The sequence below is a fragment of the Meriones unguiculatus genome, chromosome 1 (genome assembly GCF_030254825.1).
Source record: "Meriones unguiculatus strain TT.TT164.6M chromosome 1, Bangor_MerUng_6.1, whole genome shotgun sequence".
NCBI classification, from domain to species: domain Eukaryota; kingdom Metazoa; phylum Chordata; class Mammalia; order Rodentia; family Muridae; genus Meriones; species Meriones unguiculatus.
The window spans coordinates 20,047,599-20,068,746 of record NC_083349.1 but is presented as its reverse complement, the minus strand read 5'-3'; the positions used below and the strand labels follow the sequence as shown (position 1 = coordinate 20,068,746).

Genomic DNA, 21,148 nt, shown 5'->3' with positions numbered 1-21,148 from the left:
GATGAGATGTCCCGGTCCTCCTAGGTCCCCCAGTGGTGTTCTTCCTAGTCAGTGGTGACCATGCTGATTGTTACCTCCACGGCTGTCTCCTGGACTATAACTGTATGACACTGGTCCATAGAAGCCCCTGTAAGATGAACAAGCCACATGGGGCTTCAGGAAGCCCTGGCTTTTGTGTGGACACAGCAAACACTGGGTTAGGGGAGAGTCCCTCTGCTATCCATCCACGGGCTAGGCCTCTATCCAGGCCTGCTAGAGAGAGGTCTGACTCTCAGCCATGGATCCCCCAACTGCTTTCTGAGGCCCTTTTGGCTTCTGGAGACTCAGTTCTTCACTAGCTACGCTCTGTTCTTTCTTAGGACTGACTCCTCACACAGTGGGGCCTCACTAATCCTGGGTGTGTTTTGTTTTGATTCGCAGCAGGCAGGGAAGTGGGGTTGGGCCCATCTCTAGACAACAGAGAGTAGACTAGACACTCCACCCCAACCACTGGTTACACATGGAGCCAGGGAGGGAGCAGCATAAAGATGTGCAGTCCCTTCTGGCTGCCCCTCTACAGTGATTAAGAGGGCCCCCATCTCAGATTTCCCATTGGCACAGTGGGAACTTAGGGCCATCCCCGCATGGAGCTGTGGGTTGCGGCACAATGCACACACCTCAGGGGCTCATCACCTGGAAGTGAGGGGGTGACTTTACCTCAAGGTCTTTGAATATCTCTCAAGCTTCTGGTGTCATCACACAAGCAAAGGTATGGTGAAAACTACCTAGTACGCTGAGCACCTTAAGGCCCAATGTCAAAAAGTCTCCCACAGTCTTCCACCTGTGTGGTCAGGTCCACTCACTTGTCACCTGGCCAGGACTTGACAGAGAGTTGCACCAGTGCCGCAAGACTCTGACAGATCACAGTGTCACCGAGCTAGAATCCAGCTGCTATTTCTGAGGTTCCTGGGGCTCCTAGGGCCGCTCAGCTTGAATCGTGCAGGTGACAATGACACATCTCTTAATCGGACTTTCGATTCTTTCACTGTTAGGCTGACAAATTGGTCTTTCAAGCCCTCAGTAGCCTTCACTCAGGGATGGAATGGTCCAGGAGTGCTAAGGCACTCAAGGACCAGAGAGCTTAGGTGTAGCAAGGGAACAAAGACCTTCAAATAAGCCACAGAGGAACTGCTGTCATAGGCCACTCTGCCCATGTCTGCAGGAGGCTCCCGGCCCCAGGAGGGCAGCAGCTGCAGCCTGTGGGTGGAAAATTCCAACAGCCTGGAAGGAAGGTATCAAAACAAGAAGGCTGTGTGGAAGGCCCCCTACCCCCTGATTACCCCCCTTGCAGTAGGAAAGGTCATGGACCAATCCTGGGGTAGAGGTGCAGAGAAGGTAAATCCCTAGTGCAGACAGAAAGTGCTCCAGGAGGCTGACAGGGGCTAGGCAACACACCCACCAGAGCCAGCCCATGATGACCTAACCAGGAACCTTGGAGCTGGGGACAATAGTGGCAATCTGCCTCCACGTGCTGGCTGCTCTTTAGCCTTGAGTATTCCGAAAGCTAAACAGTTCTTCAAATATTTGAACACATTGTGCTGCCCGAGAAAGGGTTATACGGCAGTTTATTCATTATCTACTCTCGATAAAATAAGCATTATCTTATTTGCTACTTTATCTGTTCTTGCCCTGGGTGGGGCTAGAAGCCTCAGAGAGGCCACATCAAGGGTCCCTATCTTTGGAGAGCTCATGGGTCAGCTGCCCACAGCACCCCCTCCTGCTTCTATAGGGCAGTCATCATCCTTCCACCTTACCTCCATACCTCAGGACCCCAAGGTCACGCTACCATGAGATGCCCTTTCCATTTCCCCCAGCAGCAAGGGAAACTGAGGCCCAGGGAAATGCCTGTGTCCCTGGACACAGACTAGCATGCTCTTAGGAGGCTCACTGTACAGGGTATGAAACAGAAGGTCCTTAGAAACAATGTCCTGCTTGTTCCACTCTCTCCGAATCAAACCCATCAGCTGTGACCGCAGTCCAGCCCTGAGGGACGTCCAATCCCTTATCAGACATCACTTCAATATCTCTGTGCCCAGGTGCCCTGGGAACACAAGAACATGGCATCCAACCAGCACCACGTGGCTGTCCCAGCTGAAAGCAGGAAGGTACAAGGAACAGTGACAGGAACATGGACAGGCCAGCTATGGCAAATTGGGACTATGACTCGGAGATCTCCTCCATATATGCTAAGCCCCTGACCAAGTAACAGAGAGGCCAGTACTGGCTGGGCCTAGACCCCTGAGCACCGAGACTCGCTCAGACTCGCTCAGACTGTCCCCAGCCCACAGCACCTAATCATCCCGCTGAGGAAGGCCATGCTCTATACATGCAAATAGCACAGTGTCTATTCCAGAGAGGGGGACCTTCAGCTTAGCCCTCACTAAATTTCCAGGACCCAAAGCATAGCACTGAAACATCTCAGAAGACTTTTTAAGTTTTGTATCTGCATACATGATAGCAGTGTGATGTGCCCCAAAAGTGTTATTTGTCTGGGGCAGGGGTGTCATGCAGAAAACAGTACTAGACATGGGTGGACTTTGAAGACACTTGCTGAGATAAGCCAGGGACAAGAGAACACACACTGCAGGATGCCTCTCCTCCGAGGCCCCTGGAGTTGCTAGATCTGCAGAGACAAAAGTTAGAACGGTGCCAGATGCTGAGAACAATTTCCGTCTAAAATGAAAGAAAGTTCTGGAGGTGGATGGTGGGAGCAGCTATACATTCTGTGAGTGAGCGTCATACTGCTGACATATACGCACAGGCACAGTCTGCCCTTGTGTTTCACCACAACTAAAATAGATTTAAGAAAAAAAAACAAAAAAACAAAAAAAAAAACAGGGGCTGGAGAGACTGTTCCAGGGCCAAAAGCTCTTGCCGCTTCAGTTCCCAGTACCCATGCTGTGTGGCTCACAACTGCCCTTAATTCCAGCTTCAGGGGATTCAGTGCCCTTGTTTGGCTTCTATGGGTGCACGCGCACGCATGCACGCATACATGCACATACAAATTAAAAAAGAAAGAAACCAAGCAAATGGCTTTGACAATGGAACTGGCCATGGGCTGTAACTGAAGCTATTAACACTCAAAGGCCCCCTGGGGACAGCTCTCTACAGGCCAAAAAAACAGTCAGCCAGCTTGTTAGGCTGAACTAAAAAATCAAAGGTACCATGAGCCTTTGCAGTCACAACACCCACAGACTAAAAAATTCCTGATGCATGAGCCCTAAGCCGTGTCTAGGGGAGTTTGCTTTTGTTCCCCAGGGAATTACTTGAAAAGATTCCACACTACCCCTCACATACGCTGCCTGGGAAGGGAAGCCCTACTCACTCAGTGCCCACCACCCGCCCTCAGCGTCGCATGGACTCCCAGCTGCAGGTTGGATGTGGCATGTCCTGGGATACTGGACTTCTAGAGGCGACAGCAGGCGTAGGGCTATCCCAGGAAAGATCAGCACATGGGATGGTACCAACAGCAACTGCCAGCTGAATACAGTTGCCAGGAAGACTTCAAGGCTGCTGCTTGCTCATGACAGCCCCTCCCACATGCTGCTCAGTGTAGAGCCTAAGCCAGGCCATTTCCTGAAGGGATACGCCTCAAGTGCACGCTGAAGGCCCAAGATGTGCCAGAGGCTGGGCCTACTTTCCTTTGTCTAAGCTCTGGGTAGAAGAAGTTGTGGTGTGAGGAGTCACAGGTAAGTGATGGCTGGTCTCAGGCTCAGACCACCTATGTATTTCCAGAAGTCTCTGGATTGGGGACAACAAGATATAGCCACCTGTGGGGAGACTAAAGGTCCAACTCTGTATAGGACACACACGGGGCTGCATGGAGAGAGAGAGCGCCCTCAGGCTGGATGCTCAGGTTATATTGCTCAGAATGGGAGAGCCATCTCATTCCAAGTGCTATCCTTGGCTACCTCACCTCCTTCGTCTGGATGGCCACCTCCTTTTCTCTCAGATCCCACTGGGCACCTTCCGGAAGGACAGCTGATCTTGGCTTGGTGTGTCCGAGACAGCCCAAGATGGTGGCCTCCCTCTCACATCCTCAGTGCAAGAGCTTTTTCTACATGAAGCTTCCAGGACATCTTTGAGGCCTTTGGGATCATCGTATAAGCTACATCAAGCCAACCTTCAACAGTGATTCTCAAGAGATCATGAATTCTTAAACATCAGAATCAGTTGAACCCAAGTGCATATAGGCTTACTGGTGTTCAACCCTTTGACACTGTGGCATCATAGTGTCATCTACAAAGTCCACACAGAACTGTGGAACTGATAAGCGAAATGAAACCTTGTAAAGTTTTAAATAAGTTTCTGATTTTGTGGGGGAACCTCATCCATAGCTGTGTTGGGCTACATAAGGCTTGCATGTTGTGGGTGGGTGATGCTATGTGTGAAAGTTCGGGGAGGCCCAAACCAACTGTGCAGCCCACACATCTCAGCCCTATACAAGGTCAGCCTCTGCCTGACTCACTGATGGGCCTGGCCTCAGTCTGTTGTCTTTGCCCATGGACAGGGCTCCCAGGCTTGAAATTTTCCTTGGCCAGCCACTGCTTATTCCCTGAGGTCACACTGGCTTTAGACCTTTCTAGGCCTGGCTCAGGCCACACTTCATGTCATTAAAAGCTTCTGGTAGGAAATACTATCTGTGGTGACCTTGCCAGTGAGGAGGTAAGGTTACTAACCCAGTGTCTCAGCAGGCCCTAAATGTGCTGATCTGAACAGTGCAAAACTATCAGGAGATTAACTCCACCCCAGCACTGAGAGACCTGCCTCATCTCCTAACCCCAATTCATGCTCTCCCCAGGATCTGGCCCAGAAAGCCCAAAAAAGCATCCACCTGGCTCTGCTGAGCCCACAAGCCCCATGCCTATGTACTCTCTCCTGGGTCACAGGGTAGACACCTCCAGTGTACCCCAGTGTACTGTGTCCTCACACCCAGGCAGCAAGCTCAGGCATCTTGGAGTCCTGAGAAATGAATGGCTCTCCTTCTCAGGTGTCTACATCTGGTGTCCTCCATCCCACTGATGGCTGGAAAACCTCCCCTACCAGCAGAGAAGCCCATAGTCCCCAACAGGGGCCCACTGACTGGTACACCTTCTGAAAGACCAGCACCAGGCCACAGACACTGTGTGCATAGAATGTTTGCTGAGTGACTGAGCAACTGTTAAGCTGAGAGGAGGTCTCAGGCTGTCTTCCATGGGACCTGTTCAGCCACCTGCTCCACCTCTCCAGCTCAGCCAAGCCCTTCACAGCCTCTGAACTGGGTCAGTGCAAGACACAGTGAGCCCACACCTGCTGCTAACCAAGCCATAGGCACTAGTCATGAGCAGATGAGTGTCCATGGTATGGTGGCTGTCTCCAGTTGACAGGTATAACACTGACAGTTAGAGCAGACTGTATCCCCACCCCATCATACCCTCGGACAAGCACAGGGCCTGATGGTTCAAGTCCCCCACTTTGCCCTTCTGAGAGCTGCATCGATAGAGGCCTCGAAGTCAATGGAACTCCATGGCCACCCTCCCTTCAGCTAGACTGCTAAGGAGCAATCAGAAGATATTTTTTCATTTTTGAGTCCCTCCCTAGGACCCAGTGTGATCAACCCCTAGCACCCAGAGCAGCACCTGGCATTGGACCCCCACACCCGGTAGCACCACCATGTAGGACCCAGAGGAGCTTGGTCCCTCCCAAGTCACATGACAGGCAATGCAGCAGCCCCAAGCCTAAGTCCCACAGCTCGGCTCATAATTTACCCCAGCTCTCAGAATCTTAAACTTAACTTCAAGCAGAGTCCCAAGAATAGGCAAGGGTGTCACCCTACCATCACTTACACCCTCAGGGAACACCCCAGTCCTTCTTTCCTAGGTTAGCATACTGAGAGATGAAGACCATCCTTGGCAAGGGGTTAACCAGCCATCTTCGCGTGTGCGCGCACACACACACACACACACACACACACACACACACCTTTTTGGAGCACTAGAGGGATAGGACAGGGCTTGAAGGGGGAATGTGTGCCCAGATAATGTGATCATAACAGGGAGGTAGGAGCAGTGGCCAAGGTTGAAGGGAAGACCTAGGAGCATGGCAGCCCCTCTGGGCTAGTGGCTGTATCTGAGGCTTGGGGAACCTGTAGTGGACAGTGTGCTGACCTCTATCTCAGCAACTCTTTGACAGGCTGGTGGGGAGTGTGTGTCTGAAGATCTGTAGCCCTGTGGGTACACTGATGGACCAGACATAGGGAACAGAAAAAGCCTCACCTGGCCTGGAGCAGCTGGCACCCGCCCTGAAGCAGCTGGCTTCCAGACTTGTGAGAACTCCTGGGCTACCCCAGCTGGATGGTACCACGTGGGTCCAGACTCAAAAATTCAGTTGGCAAACAAGTCTGGGTCCTCCCAGCAGGCTACCGTGGCTCCAGGGGCCTTAGGTATGGGAAGGTAGAAATAAACCTCCTAGGAACCCATGTCTTCCTGTCAACTCAAGGAGGTACCTAAAGGTAGCTTGTCTTTTATTCACGGGATTAAAAAGGGAAGATCGGAGAGGGTTTGTGCCCTTCCCAAAGTCCCACAGCACTCAGCAGTCAGTGAGAACTGGGTACGCAGCATCCCAGGTCTCCTCCCACCTCCAGAAAAGCCACACCCCAGAGGGGGAGCCAGGAGCCAGGAGCCAGACACCTGGCCCTCCAAGCAAGGGCTGGGGAAGCAAAAGCAGCCAGTGGCCTGGTAAAAGGCAGTGATCTAGCCCATAGCCCCAGGGCCCAGAGCTGTCACCGCTGGGTGGCTGAGTGCTCAGGAGAGAACCAGTGGCCTGTGAATATGGAGGCATACCACTCTTCTAGGGACCCAAGGTGGCCAGGGCCAGTCAGTACTGGAGTGCTGTGTCCCTGGGATGTCGGCCATACCCAGCTTTGTTCCCCTAGGCCCCGTGATAAGATGCCTTAGTGACTATATTTAGAATGTGTGGTGGGGACAGGCTTGCATGGCACAGCCTTGGGACCTGTCAGCTGGAGGCATCCATGGTTCTCTAGTGTGAGGTGGGGCCCACAACCACCTGCATACACGCTTCCCACTTGGACATGATCCTTGTCTCACGGAGATGTCTCTACCCGGGACAGTTCTGGACCAGCAGGCTCATCTGGCTCAAGTCTCCCTGGAGGAAACTGGGCACTGCCTGCTCAGGAGTGGTAGGCAGCTCACTGGGCTGACATATTCCCACAACTAGACAGACACCCGCATGTGTCTACATTCTCATAGTTTGGCTTTATTTGGGAAATTCCCTCTTTGCAGCAAGGTCAGGTCTTTCTTGCTGTCTTATGGACCCCATTTTAGAGGCTTTAAGGAATTTCTGTCGTGCAACTGCTGAGCCTCAGTTTCCTCCACAGGGCAGCAGAAACACATTCTCACTGCTCAGCAGTTGTCTGTGCCCAGTAAAGGGGACTGTCATGCCAATCAACCCCCTTGTCGCATGGTGCCCAACCTCAGCCACACCATAAATATTCTAATAATGGCATCAACAGCTCTGGGCTCTGAATAAGATGTCGCCAAGGGCATGTGGCCAGCAGCCCTGGCTAAAGCTGGCTCAGGTTCCACTGTCTTCTCTGGTTAAAACCTTCAGTGAGGTGAGCCAACACTGTGGCCATGACAAGGGGGAGCTGGGCCTTGCCTATGAGGGCGACTCAAGGCCAGAGAATTGGCAAAAGTGGCCAGGTGTGACCTACCACCCACTCCAGGAACAGGCAGCCACAGTTGTCTCTGCAGGGTTTGGGCACTGCCAACACTCTGATCAGCTGGAGGAGGGCAGTACAGGGTGGCTGAGATGATGTGGTGTGACCCCTAGAAGCCCCTCCAAATGGGAGGATCACAGGCCTGGAGCAGCCAATGCTTCCAGCTAGGCAGGGTCAGTCCCCTTAACCCTCTCCCCTACTCTCTTGTAAGACATGTGGTAGAGGGTTTTCCAGAGGTGGAAACTAAAAAGAGAACATGGACTCCTTTAGGATAGGGTGGGTGAATGGATCTGCTCACCTACACCCTCAGTTCAGATCTGCTTCCTGCTGGAACCCCCACACTTCAGAAGGACCTGAAATGTTGCCTATGCAAGAGTTAAAGTGACATTCAGAGATGTTGACAGCAGAGGGCACCAGAGAGCAAACAAGGACACCAAACAGTGGCAGCCTGCAATGGGTCACTAGGAGGGACAGCCACGAGGAAATCAGGCCCAGGGAGCAACTGAGCTACAGTCCACCCAGCTCCCCAGAGCTACTTTGCAAAGATGTCCCCTCAGAAAGGACAGAAGCCACTGGGCAGCAGACAATGTTCTTAGTGTGACTGCCTAGAGAAACTGAGCTCTGAGGAATCTGGGGGAGAGAATCTACCCTAACTGCTCTCATGACAAGCATGGCATGGCATCTAATTCTTGGCTCTAAACCTCAGCCTGGGACATGGGGTAGAGCTCCACTGTTGTAAACGGATAAGCCTGAAGCCGAGCTGAACACAACATAGACCTCACCCAACCAGCAGAATACCAGAAGACCAGACCAGTACCAAGGCTTCTGGGTGTGTGTGTGTGTGTGTGTGTGTGTGTGTGTGTGTGTGTGAAGCAACATGACCTCAAGACTGGACACAGGAGCCAAGTGGAGCTCCCAGCCACCTTCAGACTGTAGTTTTGCCAGTCCCACTGTCCTGTGAGTTGATTCATAGCAATTAGCTCGGACCCTATTTATGCAAAATATCAACATGAGGGGTGGACACCAAGATTCCTGTTTCCTGGGTGGCAAAAATGGAAGCTACTGAGGCAAAGTGTCCTGCTCACAGCCCACTCATCCTGACCCTGCTGATCCAAAGCCCTGGATTCCCCCAAAGGCCAACAAGGCTTGTGCTGGAACAGATGGCCCAGCGGGAGGCTCAGGCAGAAGGTCAGAACCATGCACACTCAGCTTGGTGGGAGCATTCGGCACTGATATGGAAGACACCTGGCAGGCCAGCTTCCTGCCAAGAAGAAAACTCAGGCTCAGAGGGGGAGAGCAGCCAGACCAGAGAATGAGGTGACCAGAATCAGATCTCAGCAGCTTCTGCCCCTCCTGGTAAGGGCCTCTGTGAGGACCAAGTACATTGCTGGGCACGGGTGGCTTACTTCTCCTTGGTATAGGGGACCTACCTGTCACCTGTCACTTCCACTTAACAGACCCTAACCTTGATGTTGTGTGAGTGATCTTGGTGCCTTGGTCAGAGGTGACCTGGAGTTACATACTGGGACCAAGAGGAAGTATCCTGGGTCCTTGCAGCCATGTCTCATGGCTCAGGAGACCTGATGGCCCCAAACCCACTCAGCTCTGTGGCTCTCTCCTTGAGGGCCCCTCCTTCTCACTAAAAGCCAGCTAGACTGGAGGCCCAGGGTGACCACAGACTTTTTCCTGAGCCGGGATCCTCAGCCTCCTGAAACCCTGCCTCAGTGCCAGCCACTTCCCGGATCCCTACTGTGGTTGCCCAAGTGACTTGGATCAAGAAAAGCCTCTGGTGACCATAAACAAGGTGGTCACATTTACTTCCGCACAGCCTCAACAACCACACAGCCCCAGGTAGCACCCCATCAATGGGACTGTTCTCCTGAGGTACAGGAAAGGCTTGAGCTGCTGGCAGGTGACTGCACTATTGACCACAAGACAGAAGACCTCAGGATTGTTTGGGACAGTGTCCCCGACAGTCATATGCTGTGGCCATGCAACATCCCACATGGACAGGGCTTCCCTGTGAGAGTATAAGAAAGTACAGTGAACGTGCCACAGGGGTGAGTGATATGAACATAGGGCTACAGGGATGGGAGAGAAAGATGTGAAGGGAAGGATGGAGGACAGAAACGGAGGGACAGGATATGGGGTATCACAAATGTCAAAGGAGACGCACCAGACATACAGTATCCCTGGATACCAATCATAGAAATGCCACCCATCTGCCACTGCCCTTCAAGTCCAACCCCAAGCCACACTCTGCATAGCCACTGATACCTCTGGGAGCCAACCAGGCCACACCCACTGCCCTACCTACCTATCTGTCCCTTGACTCACAGGTCAGGGCAGTTGGAAACTATTGGTCCCTAGCCATCAGCCACTGTCCTGTGCCAGCCCCACCAACCCTTGCTGCTGCCCCATCCCAGCCCTTCTACTCTCACCAGCCACCCAACCCAGCCCCATTGTTCTACTAGGGTCCTGCAGCATTGCTTCCAGACAGCTGAGAGCTCACTAGACTGAGGAAGTAAGGTCCTCCCCACCCTTGATCTCGGCTCACTCTCAAGGGACAAACATGGCATCTGATATGGTGGGCACTAAAGCAGAGGGAGGGACTTGGCAGAGCCCTAAAGAGGAGGAATGGACATGCCTAAGACACATGCTGGAGGTCAGTAGCCAAAAACCTAGATTCCAAATGACACCCTCAGATGCAAATTCCCAGGGACTGAAAGCAGGCAAACAGCAGCCCAAGGCATTTTGTGCCCGCCGCAGGCTATAGATAGATAGATAGATAGATAGATAGATAGATAGATAGATAGACAGACAGGAGTCACTGCAGAACCATGAACTTTGAAGGCCATGAGGCCCAAATGACTATGTACAGACGGGCTGATTGAACTGAGTGGCATGGCCCTGGAAGGACCCTGGCCCAACTGGCATGTGGCAAATACTGAACCCTGGGTTTCTATCATCACACTGGAGTAACACTCGGAGCAGTCTCTGGAGGCTCCTCTCAGGAAGCCATCCCACTTCCTCCTCCTCTGTCTGGCCAGGACACACTTCACTTCCTGAGCCTCTTCCTCGGCTACCACACTCTGCTCTGACCTGTGCCCTCTCCAGGGAAACCCAAGTATCCTTCAGGGAGCCGCAGCTCCCTCCCTGCATTGAGCTGAGGATGAGGCCAGGCATACTTCACATCAGGGCCTCCTCCCTGTCCCTGAGGCTCTGGGGGCTTCCAAAGGCTTGACAGAATGGCCCTCTGCAGGACCACCCTAGCCACAAAGCCTTCAAAGCGAGGAATGGCTAATAAGTCTGGCAGGAGGGCGTGACTGGTCTCCCAGGCAGGAGTGGGACAGTGACTTAGTAATAGCCACTGTGCACAGATCTCCTTCAGGCTGAGGGTCCTCATCCTACAAGGGAGGCTCTGACACTGATCCTGAATATGGAATAGAGGAAAGGATATAACTGGAATGGGGCCTTGGGCTCTCATCAGCCCCCTTCTCTAAGCCAAGTTAGTGAAAACATGCTGCTAAAATAAAAACCTTTAAGGCTGACAACATGGCTCAGGGTTTTAAGCACTTGCCACACAAGGATGAGAACCTAAGTTCAAACCCTGAGCACCCATATAGGAATCCAGAGATGGCTGGGGTACGCCTATAATCCTAGCACTGGAGAGGCAGAGACAGAAGAGATCCAAGAGCTCCCTGGCCAGCTCATCAAACCGAACGGGTTCCAGGTTCAAAAGAGACCCTCTCTCAAAAAATAAGGTGGTGAATGATAGTGGGAAATTTTGATGCCAACCTCTGCCTTTCATGCACACACATGTGCACAGGAGCATATATACTGCAAGCAAAATAGAAACAACAACCTTTGGAGGTTTTTCTTTCCTCCAAGGTATGTTTCCAATAGTATAAGGTCAGACCCTCCCTAAGAAACCTACAAGTCACCATTTAGAAGCTTTCTCAGACTGCTGCTCACACCCCTTTGGGGACATGACTCACAGTTGCTGCTGCTGTGTGCCTTCCTCCATGACCCTCTCCCCACTGCAGCTCTGCCTTCATGGTTCACGACTGTGCATACCAGGCATATATTAGGGTCGTCACTGAACAATCAATGCTTCATAGCCTTTCTTAAGTCCTGTGGGAAACTACACCTGCCTATCTCTCGTGTACAACCTGGAAAGCAGGAGGGTTGGGGCCATCCTCTAGGGTCCTCAAGGCTATTTAGATACAGCTCAAGTCATACTCTGTGGAGTCCTACCTACTGGCCTCCCAGCTATCTTCATCCTCTGCCTAACACACAGGATGCTTATCCCAGGATTCACTGCTAGGGCACTCATCTCCAAGCTGCTTCAGATCTGCGGAGCAGTCTTCAAAGATGGTCAGCAGAATTCAGCCTCCCAAATGGGTGCCTGTAAGGTTAGACTTTGTAACACTATTACCACCATACAGATATGCACCTACACAGTTGTATTTTGTAACACTATCCAAACACTCCAGATAAATATGATGCACGAGGTTGTGCTGTGCAACAAGGCAGCTCTTAGAAAAACCTAACTGCCCACATAGAGGAGAACATGCACACCCCAAAGTGCTAGGTAGATCATGGTAGATCTCTATAAGCCAATATAAGCAATAACAACCAATAAAAACAGAGACCGAAAGCAAGTCACTGTCTCTTTGACAGGTAGTGCTGGGCAAACTGGGACCCCACATGCAAAACAAGATAGTTGCCCTCTTGCACCTCACAGCATACCAAAGACCTACGTGTAAGGCCTAAAACTGCCAATCCCTTAGAAGAAAGCCTAGGACAAAAGATATTGGACTTAGCAATGATTTCCTTATCTGACACAAAGGCGGGGTCCATTAAAGAAAAACCAGACTCATCGGACTTCATGAAAATCTAAACGTTGTGTGGCAAAAGGCGGTATCAACAAAATGAGAGATTTTTCAGATCTTCGATCTGATAAGGGCTTTGTATCTGGAATAAACAGACTAACATCCAATCTCAAAAGACAAAAAACCAGCTGATTTTAAACATGGCCCAACTTGACTCTTTCTCCAGAGGTGACACACAGAAGACACAGAGGAAGACACTTGGCATCTGAGTTTACCCTGACAGAGGCAACTTAAGTGGGGGGACTGGAGAGACAGGCACAGTGTGGTGTGGACTGTGAGTTGTCCTCACCTTGGACAGGAGCCCAGCCACAGGCTACAGCACAAAGCAGCCTTCGAAGTAACTGTTAGGTGAACTGAGCCAGTCACATGACACGCACTATGTGACTCTGCTGGGACAAGGTCCCTAGCGTTAGATCCACAGAGGCAGAGAGCCGGATGGGATGCGGGGTGGGGGAGTGGGGAGAAGCTAGTAAGTCAGCTTTTCGTGGGGGCCAGGGTTTGAGTCTGGAGGATGGAAAGTTCTGGAGTTGGGTACCGTGGTGATGACACAGTGTTGGATGTATGTCATAACGATGGTGGTTATGAAATGCCCTCCATAGCTTCTCGTGTTTAAACACTCAATCCCCACCAGGTGGTGCCGTTTGGGAAAAGTTTAGAACCTTTAGGGGGTGAAGACGCATTGAAGGGAGTGAGTCATTGGGGTGTGGGCCTTGAAGCTTATAGCCTGGCCTAACATCCTGTCTTGTCTGCAGCTCCACCAGGATGTGAACGAACAACCTCAGGCTCCCTCTAGCCACACCTTCCCTATCATGATGGATGGTATCCCCTCAAACCACGAGCCACAACAGACCCTTCTTGCTGCATGCTGCTTCCTGTTGGGAAGCAAAGATGAGAAAAGTAGTCAGTTCAGGTGAAGACAGTAAATTTATGCGTGTTTTACCACCACAAAACCTGGTAAGGGGGAGCTAGAGAGATGACTCAGCAGTTGAGAAATGGTTGCTGTCTCGGAAGATCAGGGTTTTGTTCCTAGCTCCCACACAGTGCTCAAAACCATTTGTAACTCCAGATCCAGGGGCTGTGACACCTTCTTCTGACCTCTTCGAGTACCAATCATGCATGTGAAAGACACACACACACACACACACACACACACTCACTCACACACACACTCCATTGTGTATGACAGCTACAGGAAAGGCAAACTACAGCAAGGAGACTAGGGGTGTTCAGGGGAATGGGAGGGCAGGTGAAAGAGTTCTGAGCACCTTTCACCATGGGTGTCTCACTTCCTTTACTTATGTCCCCGAATCAGCAAGCCCTGAACTCACTCAGGATGGGACACCAGAATGAACCACCCACCTCAGGCCAATGCAGCTCCATGACAAGCACCCACCTAGGCCACAGCACAGGGGAGGGGACAGGAAGCCTAACCTGAGCTGAGCCACTGCAGGGATGCAGGGAGCACTGATGCTAATGACAGAAGAGCTGCACACTGACACTGGGTGCCCACCCACCCTCCTGGCTGTTTCCAGAGAAGTGGCAACCCTGAAACTAGTGTATGTGTGTGTGTGTGTGTGTGTGTGTGTGTGTGTGTGTGTGTGTGTGTGCTGGGACCAAACAAGCAACTCTTCATGTTAGGATTTTATTCATACTACGGGAAGAAGATGCTTTATAGTTGAAAAAGTTTGCCTTGAGGAGCTGGAATTGAGCCACCAGTATGAAGCCATGTGGGTATACATGCATCCAGGAAAGGGACACAGAGGGAAAGATGGCAGGCACACAGCAGCATTGTCTCCACCGAAGAGGTGATCACACGAAGCATTGGGGGTGGTGTTGCAAGCTTGACTTTAGAGGACTGGGTTTCAAGGAACTAGCTCTCAGAGAAAATCCCAGGTGAGTCTGCAGCCTTAGGAGGAAGTGAGAACATCCAGCTTAAACAAACAACAACAAAAACCAGGGTTACCATGTGGCCTAAAGGGTTACCAGACAGTGACCTAAAAAAGACCTGGATGAGAGTACTGTGTGCTCTTCCAAAAGACCCAGGTTCAATTCCCAGCACCCACATGGAAGCTCACAACTGTCTGTAACTTCAGAGATCTGACATCTTTACAGTAATGCACATAAAGTAAAAGTAAATAAATTGGTATATATATATATATATATATATATATATATATATATATATATAAAGACCTGGATGTCAAAGCCACAAGATTTGAACAACAAAGATAAACAATGCACAGCTGGGCATGGTGGTATGCCCTATCATCTCAGACTCAGGAGATGGAGACAGGGAGAGCAGAAGTTTAAGGTCAAACAAATTTTGAGTCCCACCTGAAATACCTGAGACTCTCTCTTCTCTCTCAAACCAAAACCAAAATAAAACCCACAGGGACAGAGAGATGGATCCACGGGTAGGAGTTCTTGCTGTGTAAGCATAAGGACCTGACTTCTGATCCCAGCAGCCACATAGGAAGGTGGGAGTGGTCACGTGAGTCCATGACACCCTGTGCTATGGGGGAGGGGTAAATGCAGGAGGATCATAGGACTATACCATCCACCAGTCTAGCTCCAGGGTGGGTGAGAGATTATGTCTCAAAGGAATAAGGTGGAGAGTGACAGGGCAGGCACCATCCCTTGTCTTCTTTTGGCCTCTACACATTTGTGCATATACCACATGTAATTATAGCACAAACACAGAGAGAGAGAGAGGACCTCAACCAAATAACAAAACTCAAATCAAAACAATAAATGAACAAATATCAAAAACAACAGCCTTGACATGCTTGCCATGAAATAAGTACCTGTATGTTATACTGATATGAATCAACCTAGGGAAAGTAATTAGAAGGTTCTTAGGAAACACCCCAAAACTGGGAAACAGATGCCCTGCTCAGCAAACACTCCAGAAAGAACCTCACAGGCAGGGCCCACGAGAGGGACAGGAGAGACAGCACAGACCTCCAGTTCTAGGGGATCCAATGCCCTTTTCTACAAGGCATAAGACATACAGGCAGTACACAGATACACCACACTCAGGAAAACACTCAGATGCACAAAACAAATCTAAAATAAAATACATGAGATCTACAGAAGTTCTATGTCAACCTGACGAAGGGGAATTTGCGTGTCTGGCGATAACTGCCCCAAGATGGTTTCTGAGGGTAAGTAAATGGCACAGCAGCCTCCACCGGGCAGCCAAGGTCAAAGTGACCTGTGAGGACATTGGTACAGTCCAGCAGCCCTGCTCTGATACACTCCTGGGACCCACACTAGCGCTCCTCTGATCACAGAGTCCCTCAGATTGAAGGCATGGGACGCAACAGCTGGCATTCCTCAAAATGCCAAGGTCATGAGAGACAAAGATAGAACTTCCACAAGTGACAGGAGACAAGGCAGATGTGAAACCAGTATGATGTGGCAAGCACAAAAGAGAGAGAAAAAAATGCATTCTCAGTGGGATGGCATAAAGCCAGGGATTCAGTTGTCACTTACTGACAATTCCTGGTTTCAGTCACGTGACCAAATGATGTAATCTGCTGAGACTATAGGGGCAGCTGGGGAACTCTACACTGTCCTGGAACATTCTCAAGCCAAAGCTTATCTCAAAATAAAAGGCAAGAAACATCTCGGGATGCTTCTCAACCATTACTTAAGCTGACAGTGCTTCTTAGTGGTCTGAGCCACAGCCCAGTGGTCCATCTTCACCACCGCCTTCCTCTCCTCGCTCCACATCTCTCCCTCAGCTCATCTGCTTCAGCCCCGGAACTTTGCTGCTTCCAAAGTGTCAAGCTCATCCCACGGAGCCTTTGCACATGTGGTAGCCTTTTTCAAACAGGGCATGGCTCACCCCCTCTACTGACTCAGGTGGAGGTGACTCCCCTGACCACCTTCCTCAAGGATACTTGGTTCCCTCTCGGCTCATCCCTATGTCTGGCTTCTCAGGGGTCTTGCCTCTCTCTGGCGGATGCACTGTACACTGCACATCTGTCTGTGTCTCTGCTCTCTGAACTATCCTTTTCAGGAGGACAACACCCTTGCCTCATTTACCTCAGCTTCCCCACAAGTCCAGGGGCCCACTGGGAGGGCAGTGGAGTGATGATGAACACCACATGAGGCTGCAGAACATCAAGAGTGCTCCTTCACTGAACGAGGGTTTTTGTTTTATGTTTCTTTGTTGAGAAAAAGTTTCACTATGTAGCCATGGCTGGCCTGGAACTTGCTATGTAGACCAGTCTGGCCTCAGATGCATAGAGATCCACCTGCTTCTACTTCTTGAGTGCTGAGATTAAAGGCACGTGCCACTATAGTCAATGAGATTCTGTTTAGTTTTGTTTTTTTCTAAATTGTGCACAGGTACACATGTGTGCATACTCAGGTATGTGGGTGTGGGTGCATTGCACAAGTGTGCATGGGGCCAGAGGACAACCTTGAGCATCATCCTCAGAATGTTATAATGACAGGCTCTCTCCTTAGAGACAGGGTCTCTCCTTAGTCTATTGGTGAAGCTGGCTGGCCAGTGACCGACTCCTCCCTGTCTCTGTATCCCCAGAGCTGAGATATCAAGGCCCACTACCCTCAGCACTTTACACATTAACTGAGGATCAAACACCGGTCTTCAGAAGCACTTCTCTGACTGAGTCATCCCTTCAAACCGGGAGATTCTAATTTTGCTTCATCAAATTGGTGAAGTGTTTTGTGGTGATCCCCAGCTTTAGAGATGGAAGTCAGTGATGTCTGACAAGGTGGGAGGAGATAGGTCAGAGCATTTCCTGCAGGCCAGTGTGGCTTTGGGTTCCAGAGCCATAAAACCGTGGGAACCCTTTGATCCTATCAGTCTCCTGCAGATGATGCCCAAGGCCGCCATCCTGAGTTCCTGCCAAACTGTGAGGATTTGCATCAGAGTGCTATTTTTAATAGTAAGTGAGGAAGCAGACCAGGTGTCCATAGGAGAGAGTCAAAAGACCTACATCAAGACCACAGTGGAAAGGCAAGGCCCGTACTAATGTACACTGAGCTTCAAAAAGCAGGTCCAGACAATGCCCGCACTGTGATTTTCTCAAGTATCTGCATGCATGTGCAGACACAGGGTACTAATGTGTCCAGCACTGCTGCATGCTTCCTGCTGCTCACACCGAGCTGCTGGCCCACTGCTCACTTGCCCCACCCTCAAACACAGGCCATGGACTCCAACAGTTCCTCAGGAGAAACTGAGGCAACAACTGGGACAATGGTAAAGAGATGGAGTTTGTGGAAAATTGTCTCCTGGTTAAATACCTTTCCAGTTTCATTTCTCTGGCTGTGATAAAACATTTTGACAGAAAACAACTTAGAGAAGGAAAGGGTTTACTTGACTTATACTTCCAGGTCACAGTTCATCATTGAGGGAAGTCGGGGCAGGAACTCAAGGCAGGTTCCTGAAGGCATGAACCATGGAGGAATACACCTTGTTGGCTCTCTCATAGCATCATATTTACAAGCTTTCTTATATAGACCAGGACCTCCTGCCTAGGGAATGGTGTTGTCCAGAGTGGCCTGGTTCCTCCAAAACTAAAGACAATCCCCCACAGCCAAGCCTACAGGCCAGATTGATCTGAGCAACCCCTCCATTGAGATACCCTTCACCAGGGATTCTAGGTAGAACCCTGTTGATAATTAAAGCTAACAAAGGTAACCAGGATGCACCCTATGGATACACAAACTCTCAAGTATGTGCAAACACACACACACACACACAATGGAGAAAAAAAAAAGCATGCAACCACTTACACAAACAAGTCACAAACATTTTAAAATTGTTACAATATGATCTGCCAAATTACAAAATTAAAACTTTTCTACACCTGCAACTAAATGTCTAACTTTTCAGAAACAAGATTCTAAGACTAGAATTGTGATGTATTAGTTAAATTTTTCATCCCATCAAACACCTTCCAAGAAGCAACTTGAACTCATGGTTTGAGATGTACAGTCATCATGGCAGAGAAGGCTGTAGCAATGGCTCTCAGCTCTGGCAGCTCTGTCCTGAGGCTGCTTGCTCACAATTAGGCATTTAAGGAAGCAAAGAAAAGACAGGAAGTAGGGCTAGTTATAGCCATAAAGTCCTGCCTCCAGTAACCCACTTCCTTCTGTAAAGACCTACCTCTTAAAAGTTCCAGAACCTCTCAGAACAGTGCCACCTGCTGGGGACCAAGTGTTCCAGCACATGAGCCTGTGAGGGACATTTCTCATTCAACCCATAATAAAAATGTATCTTTCCCCTGCCTTTCTTTATTCTTTCCTAAAGAATCAAGAACTACTCCCAGGAAGAAACAGTTTGTCTTGCTTTTCTGCCATATTTTTACATTTATATCTCTTATTCCTTTTTTTTTCTTCTCTTAATTGCTTTCCTTGTTTTTTTTTTTTTTAAAAAAATGAAATTTTATGTAGGTATGAATTTGCCTCAGAGCACAGACAGGCACACAACCTTTTGCTTTGCCTGTAATTACATGGTAATAGCAATTGTCACTATTTTAAGTATGTTTTTCTTCTCAAATATTCATGAGCTAAACTTTGTAGTTAACCACAAAAGGCAAATTTGGGTTGAAATGGGGGTACATGCTATATAGGCTCTTAATTTTGGATTGCCTGAGGCCTTTTATGGTCTAGGTAATGTGGGTGTTTTGAATGTCCCAGACGTGGTATACACAGAACAATTTTTAACTATACTAAAAATTCAAAACTGGGCCAGTGAGATAGGCCAGAGGGTAAAGGAGCATGCCAACAGGGCTGATGACCTGCACCTGGTTCCACGGACCCACATATTGGAAGGAGAGAAGAGACTCTTGCAAGTTGCTTTCCAACCTCCACAGTGATATCTACCCCTTCTGCACCAACACATGTACACTCACAATAAATATTAACAAAAACTCAAAAAGTAAAAGTGTAGGTGTGGCTAGTGAGATGGCCTAGCAGTTAAGTGTGTTTGCACCTCTTGCAAAGTACTGGGATTTGTTCCCAGCACCCACGCTGGGAGTCTCACAACTATCTGTAACTCCAGCTCCAGGGAATCCAGTGGTGAATTAATTCAGGACTTCAAGGGCACTCACATTCAGGCATAGACATAGACACATAAATAAAAATAAACCTTTAAAAATGTGTGAGGGGTGGAAAGATGGCTCCGTGATTAGGAGAAGTCGATGCTCTTCCAGAGGACCCAAGTTAAGTTCCCAGCCCCTCCATTAGGTGGCTCACAACTGTAACTCCAGATCCAGGGGATTAGACACCTCTGGCCTTTGCACATGTCTGCATGTAGACACATGCACCTACACATAGTTAAAACACATATTTCTTTAAAAACATGTGTTTGTGGAGCTGGAGAGATGGTTTGGCAGTTAGGAGTACTTGCTGCATTTGCAGAGGACTCAGGTTCTACTCTCAGCACCAACACAGCAACCCATGACCCTCTGTAACTCCAGTTTCAGGGAATCCAGTGCTTTCCTTTGGCTTCCACAAGCTCATGTACGCATGTGCTACACACATATACACTCAGACAAACACATAAAATAAGTATAATTTAATTTAATTTTTTTGAGACAAGGCCTCACAGTGTAGCTAGGGTGTCCTGGAACATACACTGTAGCACACAAGGACCTCAAACTCATGGCAGTCCTCCTGCCTCAGCCTCCTGAGTACTGGAATTACAGATAGGAGACATCACATCAGCAATTCAAATTCTTTGTGCTCTTGGTCTATCAAGCGCTAAATAAGACGATTATAATTTCTATCTCCCTTTGGTTTTCAACAGTCTCTCTCTATTATCCTCCAAGAAAGTCACAGCTGTCTTCAGCAATTTGATGCTGCCCTATGGCCTAAGATTAAGCTGCAGCCTCTGCTGTCTTCCAACATGTACATCTGAAAATGGCTACATTTGTAGCCATTGCTTCACTCTGAGGACATCATACTTGAATTTGCAAAAAAAAAAAAAATACATTTGAGGGTTTTAAAACCAGCAATAAGAAACAGGACTTGTCCTACAGAGTTCTCACCCTGGACTGTGAGGGGTAAGCGTAAACACTTCCTGGGGCAGGAGAGGGAGCGGCTTAGGTGGGGCTGGGGTGTGAATGGAGGGTGTTTACATTTCATTCTTGGTTGCTGTCCCAGTTCAGAGACCCTGAGGAAGAACAGAAAGCAGGCGTGGAAAACTGGGCCGGAAGGCTGTTCTTTCTGAGGTGGGGTCCACAGGGGCAGGGCAGGCCTCAGAGACTGCTGAGTAGAAGCTCCCTGTGTAGTCACTGGAACAGGAGGAGAGGAAGGAAGGAGACTGGCTGAGGCAGGATGAGGAAGCTGAAGGTGGCAGGAAGGAAAGAGGATCTGGAAGCTCCCAGGAGAGAGCCATCCAGGTGTGGCTGTGAGGGAGTCTCTAGATTGGATTAAGGTCCTGCGGGCTGGAGTTGAAGAAAAAGGAGAAAGTGAGCTGAGCACCAGCAGTCACCCTGCATGACCAGCCACCCCAGTC

At 49.7% G+C, this 21,148-nt stretch overlaps 1 protein-coding gene across 4 annotated transcripts in view; it reads right to left on the bottom strand.

Annotated features, from left to right (window-relative positions):
- The window catches only part of Kcnq1 (potassium voltage-gated channel subfamily Q member 1), a 332,782-nt gene that overhangs the window by 294,455 nt on the left and 17,179 nt on the right, over positions 1 to 21,148 (bottom strand). The window contains exon 2 of one of the 4 annotated variants that reach the window (XM_060383061.1): positions 14,071 to 14,077. The exons of the other annotated variants lie outside the window; for them this stretch is intronic. Within the exon in view, the coding sequence (XP_060239044.1) occupies positions 14,071 to 14,077 (7 nt within the window). The remainder of the gene's footprint in view (positions 1 to 14,070; positions 14,078 to 21,148) is intronic. 4 annotated transcript variants of the gene reach the window in all.